Source organism: Rutidosis leptorrhynchoides, chromosome 3, assembly GCF_046630445.1.
Source record: "Rutidosis leptorrhynchoides isolate AG116_Rl617_1_P2 chromosome 3, CSIRO_AGI_Rlap_v1, whole genome shotgun sequence".
NCBI lineage: Eukaryota > Viridiplantae > Streptophyta > Magnoliopsida > Asterales > Asteraceae > Rutidosis > Rutidosis leptorrhynchoides.
Genome location: NC_092335.1, coordinates 118,782,768 through 118,802,055, shown reverse-complemented (window position 1 = coordinate 118,802,055; position 19,288 = coordinate 118,782,768). Strand labels below are relative to the sequence as shown.

Sequence of the window (19,288 nt, the reverse complement as noted above, 5' to 3'; positions counted from 1 at the left end):
ATTATTATTAACAAAGGTAGTACTAATAAAATGATCATTTGTAATAAGACTTTTATAATTATTGTCATCATTAAGTATGAAGTATTATTACCAAAATACTTATTTTCATTATCATTATTAGTAAATTTTTCATTTAAGAAACTACAAGTATTATCATTAGAATTAAAATTATCGGATCTATTATTCAAAACTATCACCAATATTAAAATCATTAATAATAAAATTTATACTATTATTATTATTATTATTATTACTAAATTTATCATAATATCATTATAATTAATGTTTTAATAAACAAATGATTATATAAAGATATAATTAAAATACATAATTTAATCATATAAAATTCTTACGTATTTTAAATATACAAAAATATATTTAATAATAAAGTATATACATAGGTTATTAATACAAAAGTTATATCATTAACAATAAAATATATGCTTGTTTGATTACGAATATGTGTGTTAATAAATATACAAATGATATAGGTTCGTGAATCCGAGGTCAACCCAGCAATTGTTCAATATAGTCATATGTATTTTTACTACAAAATACATTAGGTGAGTTTCATTTTCCTTTTTACCCTTTATATTTTTGGGCTGAGAATACATGAGCAATTTTTATAACTGATTTACGAAATAGACACAAGTAATTGAAATTACATTATATGGTTGAATGATCAAAATCGAATATGCCCCTTTTTAGTCTGGTAATCTAAGAATTAGGGAACAGACACCCTAATTGACGCGAATCCTAAAGATAGATCTATCGGGCCCAACAAGCCCCATCCAAAGTACCGGATGCTTTAGTACTTCGAAATTTATATCATGTCCGAAGGAGGATCCCGGAATGATGGGGATATTCTTATATGCATATTGTGAATGTCGGTTACCAGGTGTTCAATCCATATGAATGATTTTTGTCTCTATGCATGGGACGTATGTTTATGAGAATTGGAAATATGGAATCTTGTGGTCTATTAAAATTATGAAATGATTCCTTATGATAAACTAATGAACTCACCAACCTTTTGGTTGACACTTTAAAACATGTTTATTCTCAGGTATTAAAGAAATCTTCCACTGTGCATTTGCTCATCTTAAAGATATTACTTGGAGTCATTTATGACATATTTCAAAAGTCGTTGCATTCGAGTCGTTGCGTTCATCAAGATTATTATTAAGTCAATTATAGTTAGATATATTATGAAATGGTATGCCTGCCGTCAACTTTTGATGTAATGAAGGATTGTCTTTTCAAAAATGAATGCAATGTTTGTAAAATGTATCATATAGAGGTCAAGTACCTCGCGATGTAATCAACTGTTGTGAATCGTTTATGATCAATATGGACTTCGTCCGGATGGATTAGAACGGGTCTTTACAGTTGGTATCAGAGCGATGGTCTTAGCGAACCAGGTCTGCATTAGTGTGTATAACTGATAAGTCATTAGGATGCATTAGTGAGTCTGGACTTCGACCGTGTCTGCATGTCGAAAATTTTGCTTATCATTTTTGTCGGAAATCATCAGTTTATCATCCTTGAGATATTACCTGCTTATCATTCTTAGTCTAGACACATCTTACTGCAATGATTGCATGAATAGTGTATAGACAAAATTCATATCTTAGCATATCTGGTACTATAGACTTTGTCTGACAACTTCCTTAGATTCCTCCGAAATTTATGGGATTTTAGTATTATATATGCATATGTAAATTATGTATTGCAGGATACTAATCTACATCCTATAATCTATTTCTTATCGAAAATCCTTCATCTGATCGTACGAGATGAATCTCTCAACTAGTTCGAGTCCCTCAGATTTCGATAACTATTCCGATAGTTATTCCGACAGCTATTCCGACATGGATATTCACCTAAGCTCCGAAAGCGGTGTCACCAGAATGAATCAATCAATCAGCCATCCCCAATTCATCTGATGGGTTCGTAGTCAATTTAATCAATGGAGACGCGAAGAAGGCGATCCTTTTCACCAACCAAATTACCCTCTTGACGATGAACCTGAAGCACTTACCGGCGAACCAGTCCGAAACACCATTTTCACCCTCATTTCCCGAATATCTCAACACGATTATATTCTATCCACAATTCTAAACCTTATTCAGCCGCTCGTTCTGACCGACAATCATCCCGGAATAATAGAAAAAGTTAACGAACTTCGCGCTCGAGTAATCAATTTGCAGAATATGGTGCAAAATTTACCAGCTTCAACAACATCACCGGCACCAACAGTACCATCAGTAACAGCACCAGTACCATCAACAATCCATGCCTCAACATCTCATTCTATACCTCGAAGTATAATCCTTGTTCTACGTATCATTCTACATCATTTATCTTCGTTCGATATGGCGAATTATGTAATCTCTAATGTTTTAGAGATTATATATTCTTGTTCTAACGGTAAATCAAATGAGTTTAATATCATATTCACTCATTAAATCCATGATTACATCTGAAGAAAATATATATGTATATATATTTTCATAAAGATTGTAATTAAAAATTCTTTCGTACAAACTGTTAATGGTGAAAATATTTTAACGGGTAGGTAATACCCGAGGAATATTTAGATTTCACATTAATAAGTTACAATGTACATTCTTCGAATCTGATTCAACGATCATTTACTATCCTACTTACAACCACCGATATACGTATCCGTTCACCGCAAAATAATCATTTTCATTCAATTTTATATTTGGATTTTGATTTATCAGAATCCAACAAGTGGCATAATGAAGAAACAATGGACATAATAAAAATTGATTAGAAACAGACTAATTAACAATATGAAATTTTGTTAAGAAACCACGCTAACAAGATCCTAGCTAACTGTTCCTAGCTAACTGTTAATTCCGTATTACATTTTAAATATCGCAATTTATTTTATCGCAATTTTAATTCTCACAATTTTATTTATCGTCATTTAATTTCTGTTATTTACTTTACGCACTTTATTTATCGTCATTTAATTTCTGTTATTTATTTTACGCATTTAAATATCGGGACACGTATACAAGGTTTTGACATATCATATCGACGCATCTATATATATTATTTGGAATGATCATAGACACTTTATATGCTGTAATGATCGAGTTCGCTATACAGGGTTGAGGTTGATTCTCAAATAATATATATAGTTTGAGTTGTGATTGAGTCTGAGACATGTACACGGGTCACGATACTTATTAATTAATTCGAATATTATATATGAATTATTGAATTGCTAACTGTGGACTATCAACTGAGGACTACCAACATTGGACAATTAAAATGAATTAAAATATTGATTATAACATATGAAACTAAACAATTCTTCAAGTTTGCCACTTGATTTCATCTTAAACCTCATTTGTATCTGGACGATTACAATCTGCGTTCAAATCTTTCATGATTCTTGAAAACACTTCAATCGATAGGGTGAACCAACCGCACTTCATCTACGGAAGAAAAGATCGATGCATATAGTTATACACCTGAGAACACTCGGAACCTGAGTAAACGTTTAACACGTAACCGTGCTAGCTCCTTTGGCATTGTTATTATCGAAAATAACTTTGCAATCCCTTTCCAAATTAGCCAATTTTGTCACAGCTTCAGCAAGTCAACTTCAACTTTTCGTTCGAAACAACAATATTATAACCTTGATATTTATATGCGTACTCTTTTATTGTTACCGGGAAACCTTTTATATTCCATCATATTACCAGCAGACGTACCAGCAACCTCATTGATCCTTGGCTTAAATCTCTCCGACAAATCCCTATATTTATCTATTGAAGTCTCATCATGTACTCATCTGCATCTTGTAACAAGAATTGCCATACCAATTATCGGGAATCAGCAAACCTGTATTGTGAGTCTCGCAATGTTTCCACATCAACAGTTATATGTAAACATATAACATTTATCTCTTAGAATTATGATCTTCCATTCTGCAATTTTGAAAAGCACTCAGTCTACAAATCAATACTCTAAATTCTGAAAAAGCTGAATACAGCAGCAAAAACTGTACAAGCTGAATAGAGCAGCAAAAACTGTACAAGCTGAATACAGCAGCAAAAACTGTACAAGCTGAATACAGCAGCAAAAACTGTACACGACCTTAATCGTCGAAGGTATAAAGATAAAGAATAGTATATTGGCAAAGCTCAGAAAAGTTGGAACTGGAAACAGGATTGAGAAAAACCATGAAGGAAACTCTGAACAAATTACAAGTACTAAACTTGTACATAAAGAATCTAGATGATTCTGTTTCTGATGAAATCTTTAGCGAATACCTTACTCCTTAACCACTCTAAATCATCGTGAATGAATTTCTTCATCACAATTTGATTCTGAAATCCTAAGATATCATCGTACCATTCTTTATTAATATCCTCAATATTTCTGAAGATATCTTCATAAATATTCTCGTTCGATATTAATTATCTCTCTGCGCTATCCGTATTATATCATAAAAGGAAACTGTTTTAGTTTCTATATTCTGCGAACCTTCGAATTTAAAATATGAATGTTTCTGAAGTAGTGTTGGAAACTGATGCATGAGTTAGTATAATATAATGACACTTGATCAACGTGATTATATTACAGTAAGTCATGATGAGCTTCTAATGGAATGTGATGATTCACAGTACCATCATCATGTGCCATGTTACACGACTCTTACATTCTATCTAATCTATAAACATATCAAGAGCACATTTTCTTGATAGTTCTATCTTTTTCCTTGAATCCTGGTAATTTAACCAACCAAGATCGTGCTATAACAATCTCTCTCGTAGAACATTAGTCATGTTCATTCGAAACTCCATACCTACGAATTCTAGACCATTACTTGTTCTACTTAGAGTCGAGAAGAGAATAAAAAGGCAAAGAGCTCCGAGATATAAGGGAAAATATAAAGCCCAATAACAACACCGAAATTACAAACCATATATATCGATGCATATAGCAATATAAAGACACGGGAGAACTAAGAACACTATAAAACCCAGGTAATAGTAGAAGTGAATGGATTCTTCTGGCGGCAGATGAAAGAGAAGAATGACAGGTATAAAAGTTAAGAGTATATCAAGGATCAGGACGGGATGGAGCATATTGACGAATGTTTTAAAGTATGAATTGAGGGGAAAAAGAATAGAAGGTGTGAGTTGTAAGAAAACGACGGGGGGTGGATTTATAGTAAAATATCCGGCAGAGCAATCAAAACAGGTGATCGCATTCAAAGCGAATCTTAATTCCCTTGATTACCGAAGAATCAAATCTTATTACGAAAATTTTCTCCAAATCTCTTGAACTTAGGAAATCAATCCTATCTACGTCAAAAGATATGACGAATCTATACCAACTCATTTCACTCTTTGGTGATAGTTTCACTCGTACTCTTCACAAAAATCAAATTGTTTCATCCTTATTACTAAATGGTAATAAAACTCTATTTATCAACTCATATTCGTCATGAAAACATTTTATTGTTAGCCATGACGACCTCACCCAAATTTCGGGACGAAATTTCTTTAACGGGTAGGTACTGTGATGACCCGAAAATTTCCGACCAAATTTAAACTTAATCTTTATATGAATTCGACACGATAAGCAAAGTCTATAATGTTGAGTCTAAAAAATTTTGAACTAATACATATATCCAAATGACCTTCGACCATTCCCGATAATTCACGAACCTGTACTTGTATATATATATATATATATATATATATATATATATATATATATATATATATATATATATATATATATATATATATATATATATATATAAATTTGAATTGTATTATTATTATTATTAATGTTATTATCATCACTAATAATATTAATATTATTATAACTAATATTATTAGTATCATTAATAATATTATTATAATCATTTTTGTTATTATTATCATTATTATTAATTAAGATTAAACTTAGTAAGATTATTATTATTAAGTATATGTTATATCATCGTCTTATTAATATTACTCTTATTATTATTATTATTATTATTATTATTATTATTATTATTATTATTATTATTATTATTATTATTATTATTATTATTATTTTGAGTATTATTAATATAATTATAATTATTAATTAATTGTATTATTTATATAAAATCATATCTCCATGAATTAGTTTTAGAATCTGTTTCACGTACCATTATACTGTAATCAATTTGTCTTTGTCCCTAAAGCTATTACATAAACGAATCAAATCACAATTCAAATCAGAATTACAAACAAAAGATGTACGATTCAGTTGCATATACACATCAACACTGTAATCAAATTTGTTCTTGACTCCAGTTTGTTACATGTTAACATCAAACCATAGATACAAATAAACTCAATGAGATATCGTTAATATACTACATGTAGTAATTTGCCAAATGGAAAGAAAAAAACAGAAATTAACAAAAACAAAACTCGCCAAATCACCATCTCTTGTTCATGATTACCACTAATCCACCAATTATCTTTTTCTATTTTGTTTACATTCAATAACAACCGTCACCACCCTTCTTTACAAACCCGATCACCACCTCAATCACCAACCGCCACCTCCTTTGAAACACCACGACTCAACTGTGAAAACCACCAAGTTGTTCCTTATGTTGTCGTCCAGATTATACCCGAAAAACTCACCCAAGTCGCCACCTTGTACTACTTATTTTTGCTGTTCAAATAAGCTCACAAAAACACCACCATCATCTTTATAATGGGATTCGCTTCCTGTTTCTAATTAACCTACAACGGCACCATCTTCATCACCATGACACACAACCGAACACCTTCTCTCTCTCTATACATCCTTGATCACGACCACCACCGTCGCAACACCACCATTCCTTCATTTCTTTTCTCTTCTACTTATTGAATTACAATCAAAACAGCCACTTACAATTGTTTCCTTCTTCCTTCGTATCACCACTAACAACCACTATCATATTTTTTTCTTCTCTCTCTCGATAAACAAATACAACAACTATATACTTGAACTTGCAAGTTGTAAAGGATGATATCAATTAAAAGGTTCTGTGCGTGTTTTTCCTTTAAGAGGCCGACATCTACATATTAAAAGAAAAAGTGGCCACTAGTGTGTTTGTTACTTTTATTAAAAAAAAAAAAAGAAACGAAAGGGAAAGAGGTATGATTGATAGACCAATGATAGTGGGTGTTGCAATTTAGCAGCCGTAGCACTTTCTTTCTTCCAGTCGAGTTCCAGAAATCGTTAAGCAGGCCACGAATTGCAAATTGAGGGGTATTTGATTTTACTATTTGGGCCTAGTAAAGTTGGGCCGAGAGTTTAGGGATTATTGAGCCAAGATTATTAAATTTCATGTTGGGCCGAAGTATTGGGCCGAGACCCATTCATTTTTATGTTGCTGTGGAAGTCTCGTATAAAGATTAAAACAATCCGGATCCCTTATTAAAACAGAAATGATTAAGTAGAGCCATGGTTATGAGAGTTGGTGTTTAAGCGAGAGGTTTGGGTTCGAGTCTTGTATGGAGCAATCTTTTTAGAAAAGGCTTTTCAAAGGGTATAACCTTTTATCTTTGTGCTATTATTATTATTATTATTATTATTATTATTATTATTATTATTATTATTATTATTATTATTATTATTATTATTATTATTATTATTATTATTATTATTATTATTATTATTATTAATTATTAATTATTGTTATTATTATGATTAATATTATTACTAGAATTATAATTATACTTATAAGTATTAAAATCCTTATTACCATTATTATTACTATAATTATTATTAATATTGACATTAGTATTATTATTAGTTCAATTATTATTATTATCATCACAACTATAAGTATCATAACCATTGGTAGTATTATTATTGATATTATTATTAACAAAGGTAGTACTAATAAAATGATCATTTGTAATAGGACTTTTATAATTATTGTCATCATTAAGTATGAAGTATTATTACCAAAATACTTATTTTCATTATCATTATTAGTAAATTTTTCATTTAAAAAACTACAAGGCTTATCATTAGAATTAAAATTATCGGATCTATTATTCAAAACTATCACCAATATTAAAATCATTAATAATAAAATTTATACTATTATTATTATTATTATTTTTACTAAAGTTATCATAATATCATTATAATTAATGTTTTAATAAACAAATGATTATATAAAGATATAATTAAAATACATAATTTAATCATATAAAATTCTTACGTATTTTAAATATACAAAAATATATTTAATAATAAAGTATATACATAGGTTATTAATACAAAAGTTATATCATTAACAATAAAATATATGCTTGTTTGATTACGAATATGTGTGTTAATAAATATACAAATGATATAGGTTCGTGAATCCGAGGTCAACCCTGCAATTGTTCAATATAGTCATATGTATTTTTACTACAAAATACATTAGGTGAGTTTCATTTGCCTTTTTACCCTTTATATTTTTGGGCTGAGAATACATGCGCAATTTTTATAACTGATTTACGAAATAGACACAAGTAATTGAAATTACATTATATGGTTGAATGATCGAAATCGAATATGCCCCTTTTTAGTCTGGTAATCTAAGAATTAGGGAACAGACACCCTAATTGACGCGAATCCTAAAGATAGATCTATCGGGCCCAACAAGCCCCATCCAAAGTACCGGATGCTTTAGTACTTCGAAATTTATATCATGTCCGAAGGAGGATCCCGGAATGATGGGGATATTCTTATATGCATATTGTGAATGTCGGTTACCAGGTGTTCAATCCATATGAATGATTTTTGTCTCTATGCATGGGACGTATGTTTATGAGAATTGGAAATATGGAATCTTGTGGTCTATTAAAATTATGAAATGATTCCTTATGATAAACTAATGAACTCACCAACCTTTTGGTTGACACTTTAAAGCATGTTTATTCTCAGGTATTAAAGAAATCTTTCGCTGTGCATTTGCTCATCTTAGAGATATTACTTGGAGTCATTTATGACATATTTCAAAAGACGTTGCATTCGAGTCATTGCGTTCATCAAGATTATTATTAAGTCAATTATAGTTAGATATATTATGAAATGGTATGCCTGCCGTCAACTTTTGATGTAATGAATGATTGTCTTTTCAAAAACGAATGCAATGTTTGTAAAATGTATCATATAGAGGTCAAGTACCTCGCGATGTAATCAACTGTTGTGAATCGTTTATAATCAATATGGACTTCGTCCGGATGGATTAGGACGGGTCTTTACATGAACCTCCGACACTTAGTCGTGGATAACCCACATTGGCATCGTTTCGATTTTGACAGGGTAGCCGATTTGAGAGTCCACCAACAACCCAGCATAAAGGGTTGAGTGGCCCAAAGACATGAAGGTTTTATAGTTCAAGACATACCTGAAAGTCTTTACGTGTGAGATCGTATGAAGCTTGTTCGTACGATGATGTGTATGCTTTGTTACATATGAGTAACCAAATATGTTTGTAGGGTTTATGAGCTATGTATTTATAGACTCACGAATTAGGGTTTCGATAGAATCTCTTCCCTAATTAAATGCAATCTTATCCCAACTAACTTTCGTTATTTAAGGAAAAGAATCCGAATTAATTATACCGTACATTCTTCTAGAATGTACTGGACCCTTATGCAAGTATACGAAACTCACATCAGATGGTATAGGCGCATAGAGTGCGATACCCGTGCCATATGTCTTTACATGGCAATTAGTGTGCGGTTTGGGGCGTTGGATGCGTATTCCGCATAGTCATGCGGATATGCGTATTATTATTATTATTATTATTATTATTATTATTATTATTATTATTATTATTATTATATCATATGTTTATTTGTCCATTTATTTTAAATATTTAATAGACAAAAATACAAGGATAGTCCTCGTGGTTTGCAAAAAAAACATACGGATAGTTTAAACTTGATTTTGTTAACATTTTTAGTCCTTTACTCTGCAGTTTCGTTACAAATAGTCCAAAATCTTCACATATGTTAATTCTCTTCTGTTAAGTCACCCCATGTGTCAGGCACATGAGGGTATCTTTGTCCATTCGTTCTGATATTTGGCTTGAAAATATTTAAGATAAATAAAAAAGATAGAGCAATAAATGTTTGTACAAAATGCTTGAATACTTGAACAAATATCATCATCACCCCAAAATAAAATCAAATCTTAATTAAAACTAAAATCATACACCCAAAATCAAAAATCACCTTATCACCTCCTTCATCACTTAATCCCCACCAAAAAGTTTGCTTTCGATCATCAACCTTTCTATTATTCATCTTAACCTTTTTATTCTCCATCTTCCCTAATTCAAAAATCTAAAATTAATACCAAATTAATATCCAACAAACACAAATCAAACAACATATAAATTAGTGTACAACATGAAATGTATGGGATTCGGAGACAGATGGAGGAAGTGGATTTCATCTTGCCTCACCTCGGCCTCTATCTCAATCCTAATTAACGGGGCACCAACTAGAGAGTTTTCACTTGGAAGAGGTGTCCGACAAGGAGACCCGTTGTCTCCTTTTCTTTTTATTTTAGCGGCCGAGGGTTTAAATATTCTCACAAAAGCGGCTACGGACAAAGGGTTGTTTAAAGGAGTGGAGGTCGGGAATGAAAAATTTTTAATCTCTCATCTTCAATACGCGGATGATACCATATTTTTTGGGGAGTGGAGTAGGATTAATGCACTTAATCTTGGTAAACTTCTTAAATGTTTTGAACACGCTTCGGGTTTAAGAGTTAACTTTCAAAAAAGTTATGTTTTTGGTGTTGGTGTTGAACTTGAGGAAGTTAAACTAATTGCAAGACATTTAGGTTGCCAACTAGGTAAGTTTCCTTGCACTTACCTTGGCTTACCTATTGGATCGAAAATGAATAAACTCAAAGATTGGAGTCCGGTTATTGATAAGTTTCATCGTCGGCTTTCGAGTTGGAAAATGCGTTCGTTGTCTTTTGGAGGAAGATTAGTCCTCATTAAATCGGTGCTCAATAGTCTTCCGTTGTACTATTTCTCGCTATTTCGGGCTCCGCCTTGTGTGATAAAAATACTTGAGGGTGTGAGGAGATCATTTTTTTGGGGGGGTTCGGGTACAAACTCAAAAATATCGTGGGTTAAATGGAAAAATGTCATTAATAATTATGGGAACGGTGGGTTAAATATTGGGTCATTACGGGGTAAAAATTTAGCCTTATTAGGGAAATGGTGGTGGAGGTTCAAAACCGAAACTAACTCCCTTTGGGTTAAAGTCATTCGTAGTATTTACGGTGTGTGTGGCGGCCTAGTGTTGGAAAGTGGGAATCTTCACTTATCGACATTGGGTACTTGGCGTAATATTGTCTTATCAGGTACATATTTGGATGAAATTCAAGTCCCATTCAAGAACTCCTTTGTTAGATCAATTGGTGACGGTGGAGCAACGTCCTTTTGGCATGATCATTGGATTGGGGAAGAAAGGCTAAGTTCTATTTTTCCTAGGTTATACCACTTGGAATGCAACAAGAGTGCACTGATCAAGGACCGTCTTAAGCAGAATGAGTATGATGATGGCACTACAACTTCATGGGAATGGATTCGTGAACCAACTGGGCGCACACTAGGAGAATTGCAAAGCCTGTGCAACTTAATTTCTTCCTTTTCTTTTAGTTGCAGGGACAATGACTCGTGGCATTGGAATTTGGCATCTAATGGAGTGCTCAAAGTAAAAAAACTGACCAAAATTATCGATGAGCAGATCCTGGGAGCTGATTCTACTCAACAAAACACAGCTCGAAACAAGCTAGTCCCGAAAAAGATAGAGATTTTTATTTGGAGAGCGTTAAAGAAAAGACTACCAGTACGGGTCGAACTTGACAAACGAGGCATTGATCTCGATAATGTCCGATGTCCTCTTTGTGATGACGACTTGGAAACGGCAGATCATTCACTTATTTTTTGTAATCACGTTCTTGATATTTGGGATCGTGTTTATAAATGGTGGAACCTTGGTAACTTCGTGGATTTTAGTTTGACCGAAGCTCTCATTGATTCTAATGGTATTTCGTCATCAAGTTATGGGAGTATGGTTTGGCAAGCGGTAAAGTGGGTGTGTGCTTACCTAATTTGGAAGAATCGGAACAATAAAATCTTTCACGGGAAATGTTGGAACGGTCCGGTTGCGCTAAATGAGATTCAAGTTATATCTTTTGATTGGATTTCAAATAGGTCGAGAGGGAAAAAAATCGATTGGCTCACGTGGCTAACCAGTCCAAGAGTGTGTCTAGATAGCTAATACTCGTGTATATGTATCTTGTCGGTCTTTGAGTTGCTTGCTTTGCAACTGTTCGTGTAATACTTTTAGCTAGCTTTTGTAATCTTTTCGTGTTCAATAAAATTTGCCTTTCAAAAAAAAAAACAAACAGATCTACCTTTTCATATAATCAATTTTCCCAATTCATCTCCATCTTCATCAAACCCTTCAAAATCATTTAAGATTACAACATACTAGAAACCCTAAAATAAAAACCCCATCCTAATAAAATGTAACTCATGTAACCCTAGGATCGTATCATTACTAATCACTATGATTACCATTTGTCTAAAAAAAACCTCCGCCGAAAATTGTCCTCTTAATTTGTAGATAATTACTACTTTCGTTTTAACAGAATACATCAAACTTGATTCTACTTTTAGACCGTTTAGTCGCTAATAAGTGGAAAGTAGGGAAAATGAAGAAGCTTTTGGTAGCAAAGAATAACGAAAACAAAGAAACCACCTGCTACGCAACGCCAGTGAAATAAAAATCGTACTATGAAATAATGGGTGACCGAAAAAGCTCCACCGAAACGAATTGTTGGTCGGACCGGGAGATATGGTAAGAAGTTCATATATGAGATCCGAGATGGCAACAAGTTTTAGATTCGGTAGCTTTATTTCCTTTGAGATTATTGTGATATTTTATATCCTTTGTTCTTGTTCTGGTGAAAAATAACACTTCTTTTGTGTCTTTGTATATTGTAATTTGGGAATGGGAATTGGGATACTAGAGTTTTGATTTACATAGTTTGGTTTTTCAACATACTAAAGGATTTGAGGGTGATTTGAATTGATTATGGGTTCTGATTATCACTTTGGAGAAGATGATAACAAATAATTATGAAGTTTAATTTTGTTGGTGGAAGAATGGAGATGAAAAAATTAAAATATTGTAGGGATAGTTTAAACTTGTGTAAAATGACGAAAATATCCTCATGTGCATTGCACATGCCTGGGTTAACGGAATCAGTTTAACGTCTGTGAGCAAATTGAACTATTCGTGAAGAAAGTGCATAGTATAGGACTGAAAATGTTAAAAAATCAAGTTTAAACTATCCTTTTTTTTTTTTTTTTTTTGCAAATCACGAAGACTATCCGTATAATTTTGTCTATTTAACATCAAACTTTAACTCGACAAATAAACTCCAACCTACAACACTCACTCTTAAAGCATAATCTAGTTTCACTAAACATACCCTTACTAAACATACTCCTCAAAGGTACTTGATGGTGTATTGGTGTATTTTTATATAAAGTTGCGCTTAAAACTTGTTTATTAAGTATAACTATAATAAAAAAGTTGTTTTCTTCTCAATAAAAGTCAATAAAAGGTATATGACCAATTTTGGACCAAATATATGTATATATACATATATGTATATATGTATATATACATATATGTATATACGAGGAACCTCCCTAGCGACGAGCCATAATGGCTCCCTTCTAGTTGGTAAACCCTGGGTAAACGGCAAGCCAGGCCTCCACCGCTACCAGGTAAATCATCCTCTAGTCAATCAGTCACTAAATGGAGCTTGCCCCAAGGTATTTTGCCTTGAAGGGAATCGAACCCGTGACCTCTTGCTTCATTGGAAATCCTGGTGGCCACCCAGGATATATATATATATATATATATATATATATATATATATATATATATATATATATATATATATATATATGAGAACTTTTTTGATGTGAGAACCCTGAGAACTCAAAAATACACTGAAATTCGAAAAAAGGAAAATTTGAGCAAAAAAAGTGGCGGGCGAGCAAAAAAGGAGGAATTCGAGCAAAAAACAATAAAGTCGAACAAAAAAAAGGCGGGCGAACAAAAAAAGGAAAGTCTAACAAAAATTATGATATTCGAACAAAAATGTGTTCTACTAGTCGAACAAAAAAATGTAGAACACAACGATAGTCGAACAAAAATGTTGAAATTCGAACAAAAATGTGTTCTACATTTTTGTAATTCGAACAAATTTTTTTTTTTTTTGCTCGACTATGAATTTTTGTTCGTCCGTGTTTTTGATTTTTGCTCGAATTTCATTTTTTTTGCTCGCCCGCCACTTTTTTTGCTCGAATTTTAGTGTAGTGGACCAATCCATGGATAAGCACTAAATGGGGCACAAACTGGATAAGTAAAATTTCAAAAATTTTTTTTTAAAAAAACGATCCTTTAATATGCAAATAGAAGAAAACGAAAAAATTTTAAAAAGTTTTTGAACAAAATCATTCGAAAATCGATGATGAATGGTAAACATCGTTGATGAATGGTAAAATTAACCATTCATCTGGTAAATTTATCATTCATTTTTGTTCGCGATGAATGATAAAATTAATCAATGCTAAAAAAAGTAGATGAATGGTTAATTTAACCATTCATCTATTTATGATGAATGATAAAAAAAAACAGCTGAATGGTTAATTTAACAATTCATCTGATTTTTTTTAGCATTTATTAATTTTATCATTAATCGTAAACAAGATGAATGATAAATTAACAAGATGAATGGTTAATTTTACCATTCATCATTGATTTTTGAAAGATTTTGAACTTTTTTTTTATGAAAAAAATTGATTAGAGGTGCATTTTAATGCAGGTTTATGAATGTAAAAAAAATTCAAAAAAAAAAATTTTATTTTGTTTATCCGGTTTGTACTCCTTTTAAACTTATCAATGGATCGTGCTCATATATATATATATATATATATATATATATATATATATATATATATATATATATATATATATATATATATATATATATATATATATATATATATATATATAAGTCACGTAAAAAATTAATTGTCTAGCATTAACATAAACATAAACTAAACTATTTAGGTTATATATATATAATATATATATATATATAAGTCACGTAAAAAATTAATTGTCTAGCATTAACATAAACATAAACTAAACTATTTAGGTTATATATATATAATATATATATATATATATATATATATATATATATATATATATATATATAAGTCACGTAAAAAATTAATTGTCTAGCATTAACATAAACATAAACTAAACTATTTAGGTTGAAATATCTTCATTTTCATCATAAAAAGTTAAGGGGGCTCGTTCACCCAAGCACAAAAAATAGTATTCCGTACTAAGCCTTTCACTTTATCTATTGTTTATATTGTCCCTTATGTTTAACCACACCCTTCACTCCTCACCTAACATTTTAGCCGTATCCCAACTCTATTGCTAACCTGCGCCACCCACCTTCTTTCCTCTTATCCTTCACTCCTCCACTCCCTTACTTCCGCCTGTCAAACACCCATGGATCCTTTAATCTTCCACGTATTCATAAAATTCATACATGATCAATCCACTCCACCTCCTTAAACATGTTCAATTTCTGTTAATTCATTTTAATTTCTAAATTAATTTTATCTGTTTATTATTATTATTATACAGTTTAATGGCGGGAACTGACCAAATCAATATCTGTGAATCTAAGGTATTATACGTTGATAGAAAATAGAAATACTGTACGTTTATATAATTATATTTTCTCTTTTAATTCTATTCTATTTACGTAATATTTGTTACTAGTTTTGTTTGTTATCAACTTTATAATTATAATTTTGAACAATTTTACTCTGTACGGATTGAACTCTAGGGTTTGGATCTGTGGATTAGGGTTTATGTAGTTTACCATAACCTGTTTTTGGAGGTTGTGTAAGTAAGCTTATATTTAACACCTTTACAAACTTATTGAAATTTGAAAGGCTAATGAATTTATTACCAACTTTTTTTAACAGCTTAAGCAATAAGTTTAAGTTGATAGGTTCATAAGCTGATTTTAGTTTCCTACAAGCTTATTCAATATTTCAACAAGCTGATAAGTTCTTTTTATCAACGTCTTAATCGATAAATTTGAGTTGATACGCTAATAAGCTTATGGACTACTTCAGATTTCGATAAGCTCTTAAGCTGTTAATATAAGCTTACTCATATGTCCCGTTAAGAGCTGTTAACGACTCGAGTTCGAACTCGTCTAAAACAAGTTCGAGTTTAGTAAATTTCGAAAACTCAACTGTTCATCTCAACTGTTCATCCTTAAACAAGTTCGAGTTGAGTTTTTGTAAGAGCTGTTCACAACTCGAGTTCGAACTCGTCTAAAACAAGTTCGAGTTTAGTAAATCCCCTTTAATCTTCCACTTCCTTTTTTTTTTGTAATTGATTTTGATGTAAATAACAGGGGATTTATGGTTTTGTTTATATATGCAGGGGGTTGTTCCATTGAATACATGGATACTCATTTCAAATTTCAAGCTTGCTTACAAACTTCTTCGACGTCCAGACGGGACTTTTAACCGACACCTGGCCGAGTTTCTAGACCGAAAAGTACCGTCCAATGTGAACCCTGATAATGGTGTTTTCTCTTTTGATATTGTAATTGACCAGTCAATTAACCTTTGGACTAGAGTATACAGACTGGCTGAAAACGACGCAGAAGGTGATTTATCTACACGTTTCACTAAACTTGAAAAACCTGTATCGAAAACTGAATTCGTCCCAGTTATAATTTTCTTCCATGGTGGTAGTTTTGCTCATTCATCTGCTAATAGTGCAATTTACGACACTCTTTGTCGACGGCTAGTGAGTCTTTGTAAGGCGGTTGTGGTTTCTGTTGACTATAGGCGGGCCCCAGAAGACCCGTATCCTTGTGCTTACAATGATGGTTGGACCGCGCTCAAGTGGGTCAATTCCAGAACTTGGCTACAGAGTAAAGACAATAAAGTTCATATCTTTTTAGCTGGAGATAGCTCTGGTGGTAACATTGCGCATCAAGTTGCTTTTCAGGCTGTGAAATTGAAATCTGGAATCGAAATATTGGGAAATATATTGTTGAATCCGATGTTTGGTGGACAGACAAGAACTGAATCCGAAAAACGTTTGGATACAAAGTACTTTGTTACAATTCGTGATAGAGATTGGTATTGGAAGGCGTTTTTACCTGAAGGTGAAGATAGGGATCATCCAGCTTGTAACCCGTTTGGTCCACGAGGTATAACCCTAGAAGGGATCGAGTTCCCGAAAAGTCTTGTTGTGGTTGCAGGATTGGACCTTATACATGACTGGCAGTTGGCTTATGCAGATGGGCTTAAAAGGGCGGGTCAACAAGTCAAACTTTTGTTCTTGGAAAAGGCAACGATCGGGTTCTACTTAATGCCTAATAACAATCACTTTCATACAGTGATGGATGAAATACGAGAGTTTGTGAAACCGAACGTCGACTGTGAATAGAAATTATTCGGTTATTGCTGTCTAATGATACTAGTTTTATTTATTAGATTGACTTGGTGTTTTGAGGTTTTTATCTACTGTTTGTAAGATGGTGTGCCACCATTAGTACTATTACCACTGCTGCTGCAACTACTACTACTAATTACCGTTGTGTTGGATCGATATGTTCCGTGGATCTGCAAAATTCGACTTTCGGACTTCTGGATCCAAAGGAGAGGAAGACAGGAAAGCATCCTAATTCCGGAAGGCTTTTATGGAACTGGTAACTGTTATTTTTTACATAGTTTTAGTATATGTATTGAGGTTTGAGTGATGAAAACTGTATGTGTATACGTATTTTATGTTTTATGAGCCACATTATGTTATATGTATATAAATATATATGTTTGTTTTCACTGTAGTATATAAATATATATCATATCATATACTTCTGTTTTCATTTTAGTACATACGTGTTTTAGTACTCCGTATATGATATGTAAATAAATATGGGGTGAGGATCTAGAGAGAACTAAGGGTAAGAGAGAACTGACAGATTAGACTCCGTATATGTGCCATAGATTCAATGTGTCTGCAGATTGAGCTCAATTATGTGGGTTGTGGGTTCTCACACCCTTAGTTCTCTCTTATCCCTTCACAATAAATATGCACATATATGTTTGTTTTCATATTAGACGATATTCAACTCAAAAACTTCTCAAAATCACAGTAAGCATTGTGGATGGTCTTAATTTAAACTATTGCCATTGGTGTCCCCCCTTGGGACCACCCTAACTTTTAGCCCTTGGGGACACCAATAGCATCAACCTAGCGGATAGCCCTCATTTAGTTCTCACATTTTGCCTGCACTTTGAGATTTGGATGTTAACGTGGTGTTAATATGACACTTGTTTTGAGAGTACACGATAAGTTATTTACATAGTTTCTTATTCCTTTTAACCTTTAGCCACACCCAACATTTTCTCGTATACTAGCAATTTATTTAGGTTACATTAGTTGTGAGGGTGCGTGTCATTCACGTGGAAATAATCCAATTAAAATGGACGGAACTTGCTTTGGAGTTGAGATAAATCCAGTTTTTAACTTTTTATACTTATCATTTTGAATTTTAATTTGCTCCACGTTTGTCATATATATACAGAGATATCATGATCATGATATATATCAAAATTGAGATAAGAATGGAAGATATGTTTTAAACACAATCTCTTACCTTCATGTTAACTAACAATTCACTAGAATTTGATTTCATTGATATATTCAAGATGGATTTGTCCACGTCCAAAAGTGCCAAATTCAAATCACTTGTGAGTTGGTTTTGCCAATCATCACAAACACAAATTATAAACCATTGTTTTTTTTTTTTTTTTTTTTTTTAATACCAAAAGGGGTCCTTAACAAATAAGGCCACAGAGTTGGAGATCAAAAATAACTTTGTCAAAATCAGCCCATTCATGATTCATACAAGTGAAAATTTTCAAATATATCCCTATGTATACTGATACACAAAATTATGATTAGGTGTCACCTATTTTATCTTTTTACTATTATTTTTTTCCCACATTGTACCTTCGCCGCAACTCGCTGTTTTCGTAACTCGTTGCAACTAAATTTTAGTGTTATGCTATGATGAATTAAGAACA

General features: G+C 32.1%; 1 protein-coding gene across 1 annotated transcript; it reads left to right on the top strand.

Annotated features, from left to right (window-relative positions):
• The first annotated feature begins 15,540 nt into the window (after window positions 1–15,540).
• Window positions 15,541–18,084, top strand: LOC139896724 (gibberellin receptor GID1C). The gene is made up of 2 exons (XM_071879363.1): window positions 15,541–15,852; window positions 16,626–18,084. Exons 1-2 carry the CDS (start codon window positions 15,814–15,816, stop codon window positions 17,643–17,645), a joined length of 1,059 nt encoding a protein of 352 aa, XP_071735464.1. The 5' UTR covers window positions 15,541–15,813; the 3' UTR covers window positions 17,646–18,084.
• Window positions 18,085–19,288: the final 1,204 nt, after the last annotated feature.

Bases quoted from the DNA above. Each gene is read 5' to 3' on its own strand.
- LOC139896724 (XM_071879363.1), top strand. From the start codon at position 15,814: ATGGCGGGAACTGACCAAATCAATATCTGTGAATCTAAG. The intron at 15,853-16,625 runs GTATTATACGTT...TTATATATGCAG, and splicing joins TCAATATCTGTGAATCTAAG to GGGGTTGTTCCATTGAATAC.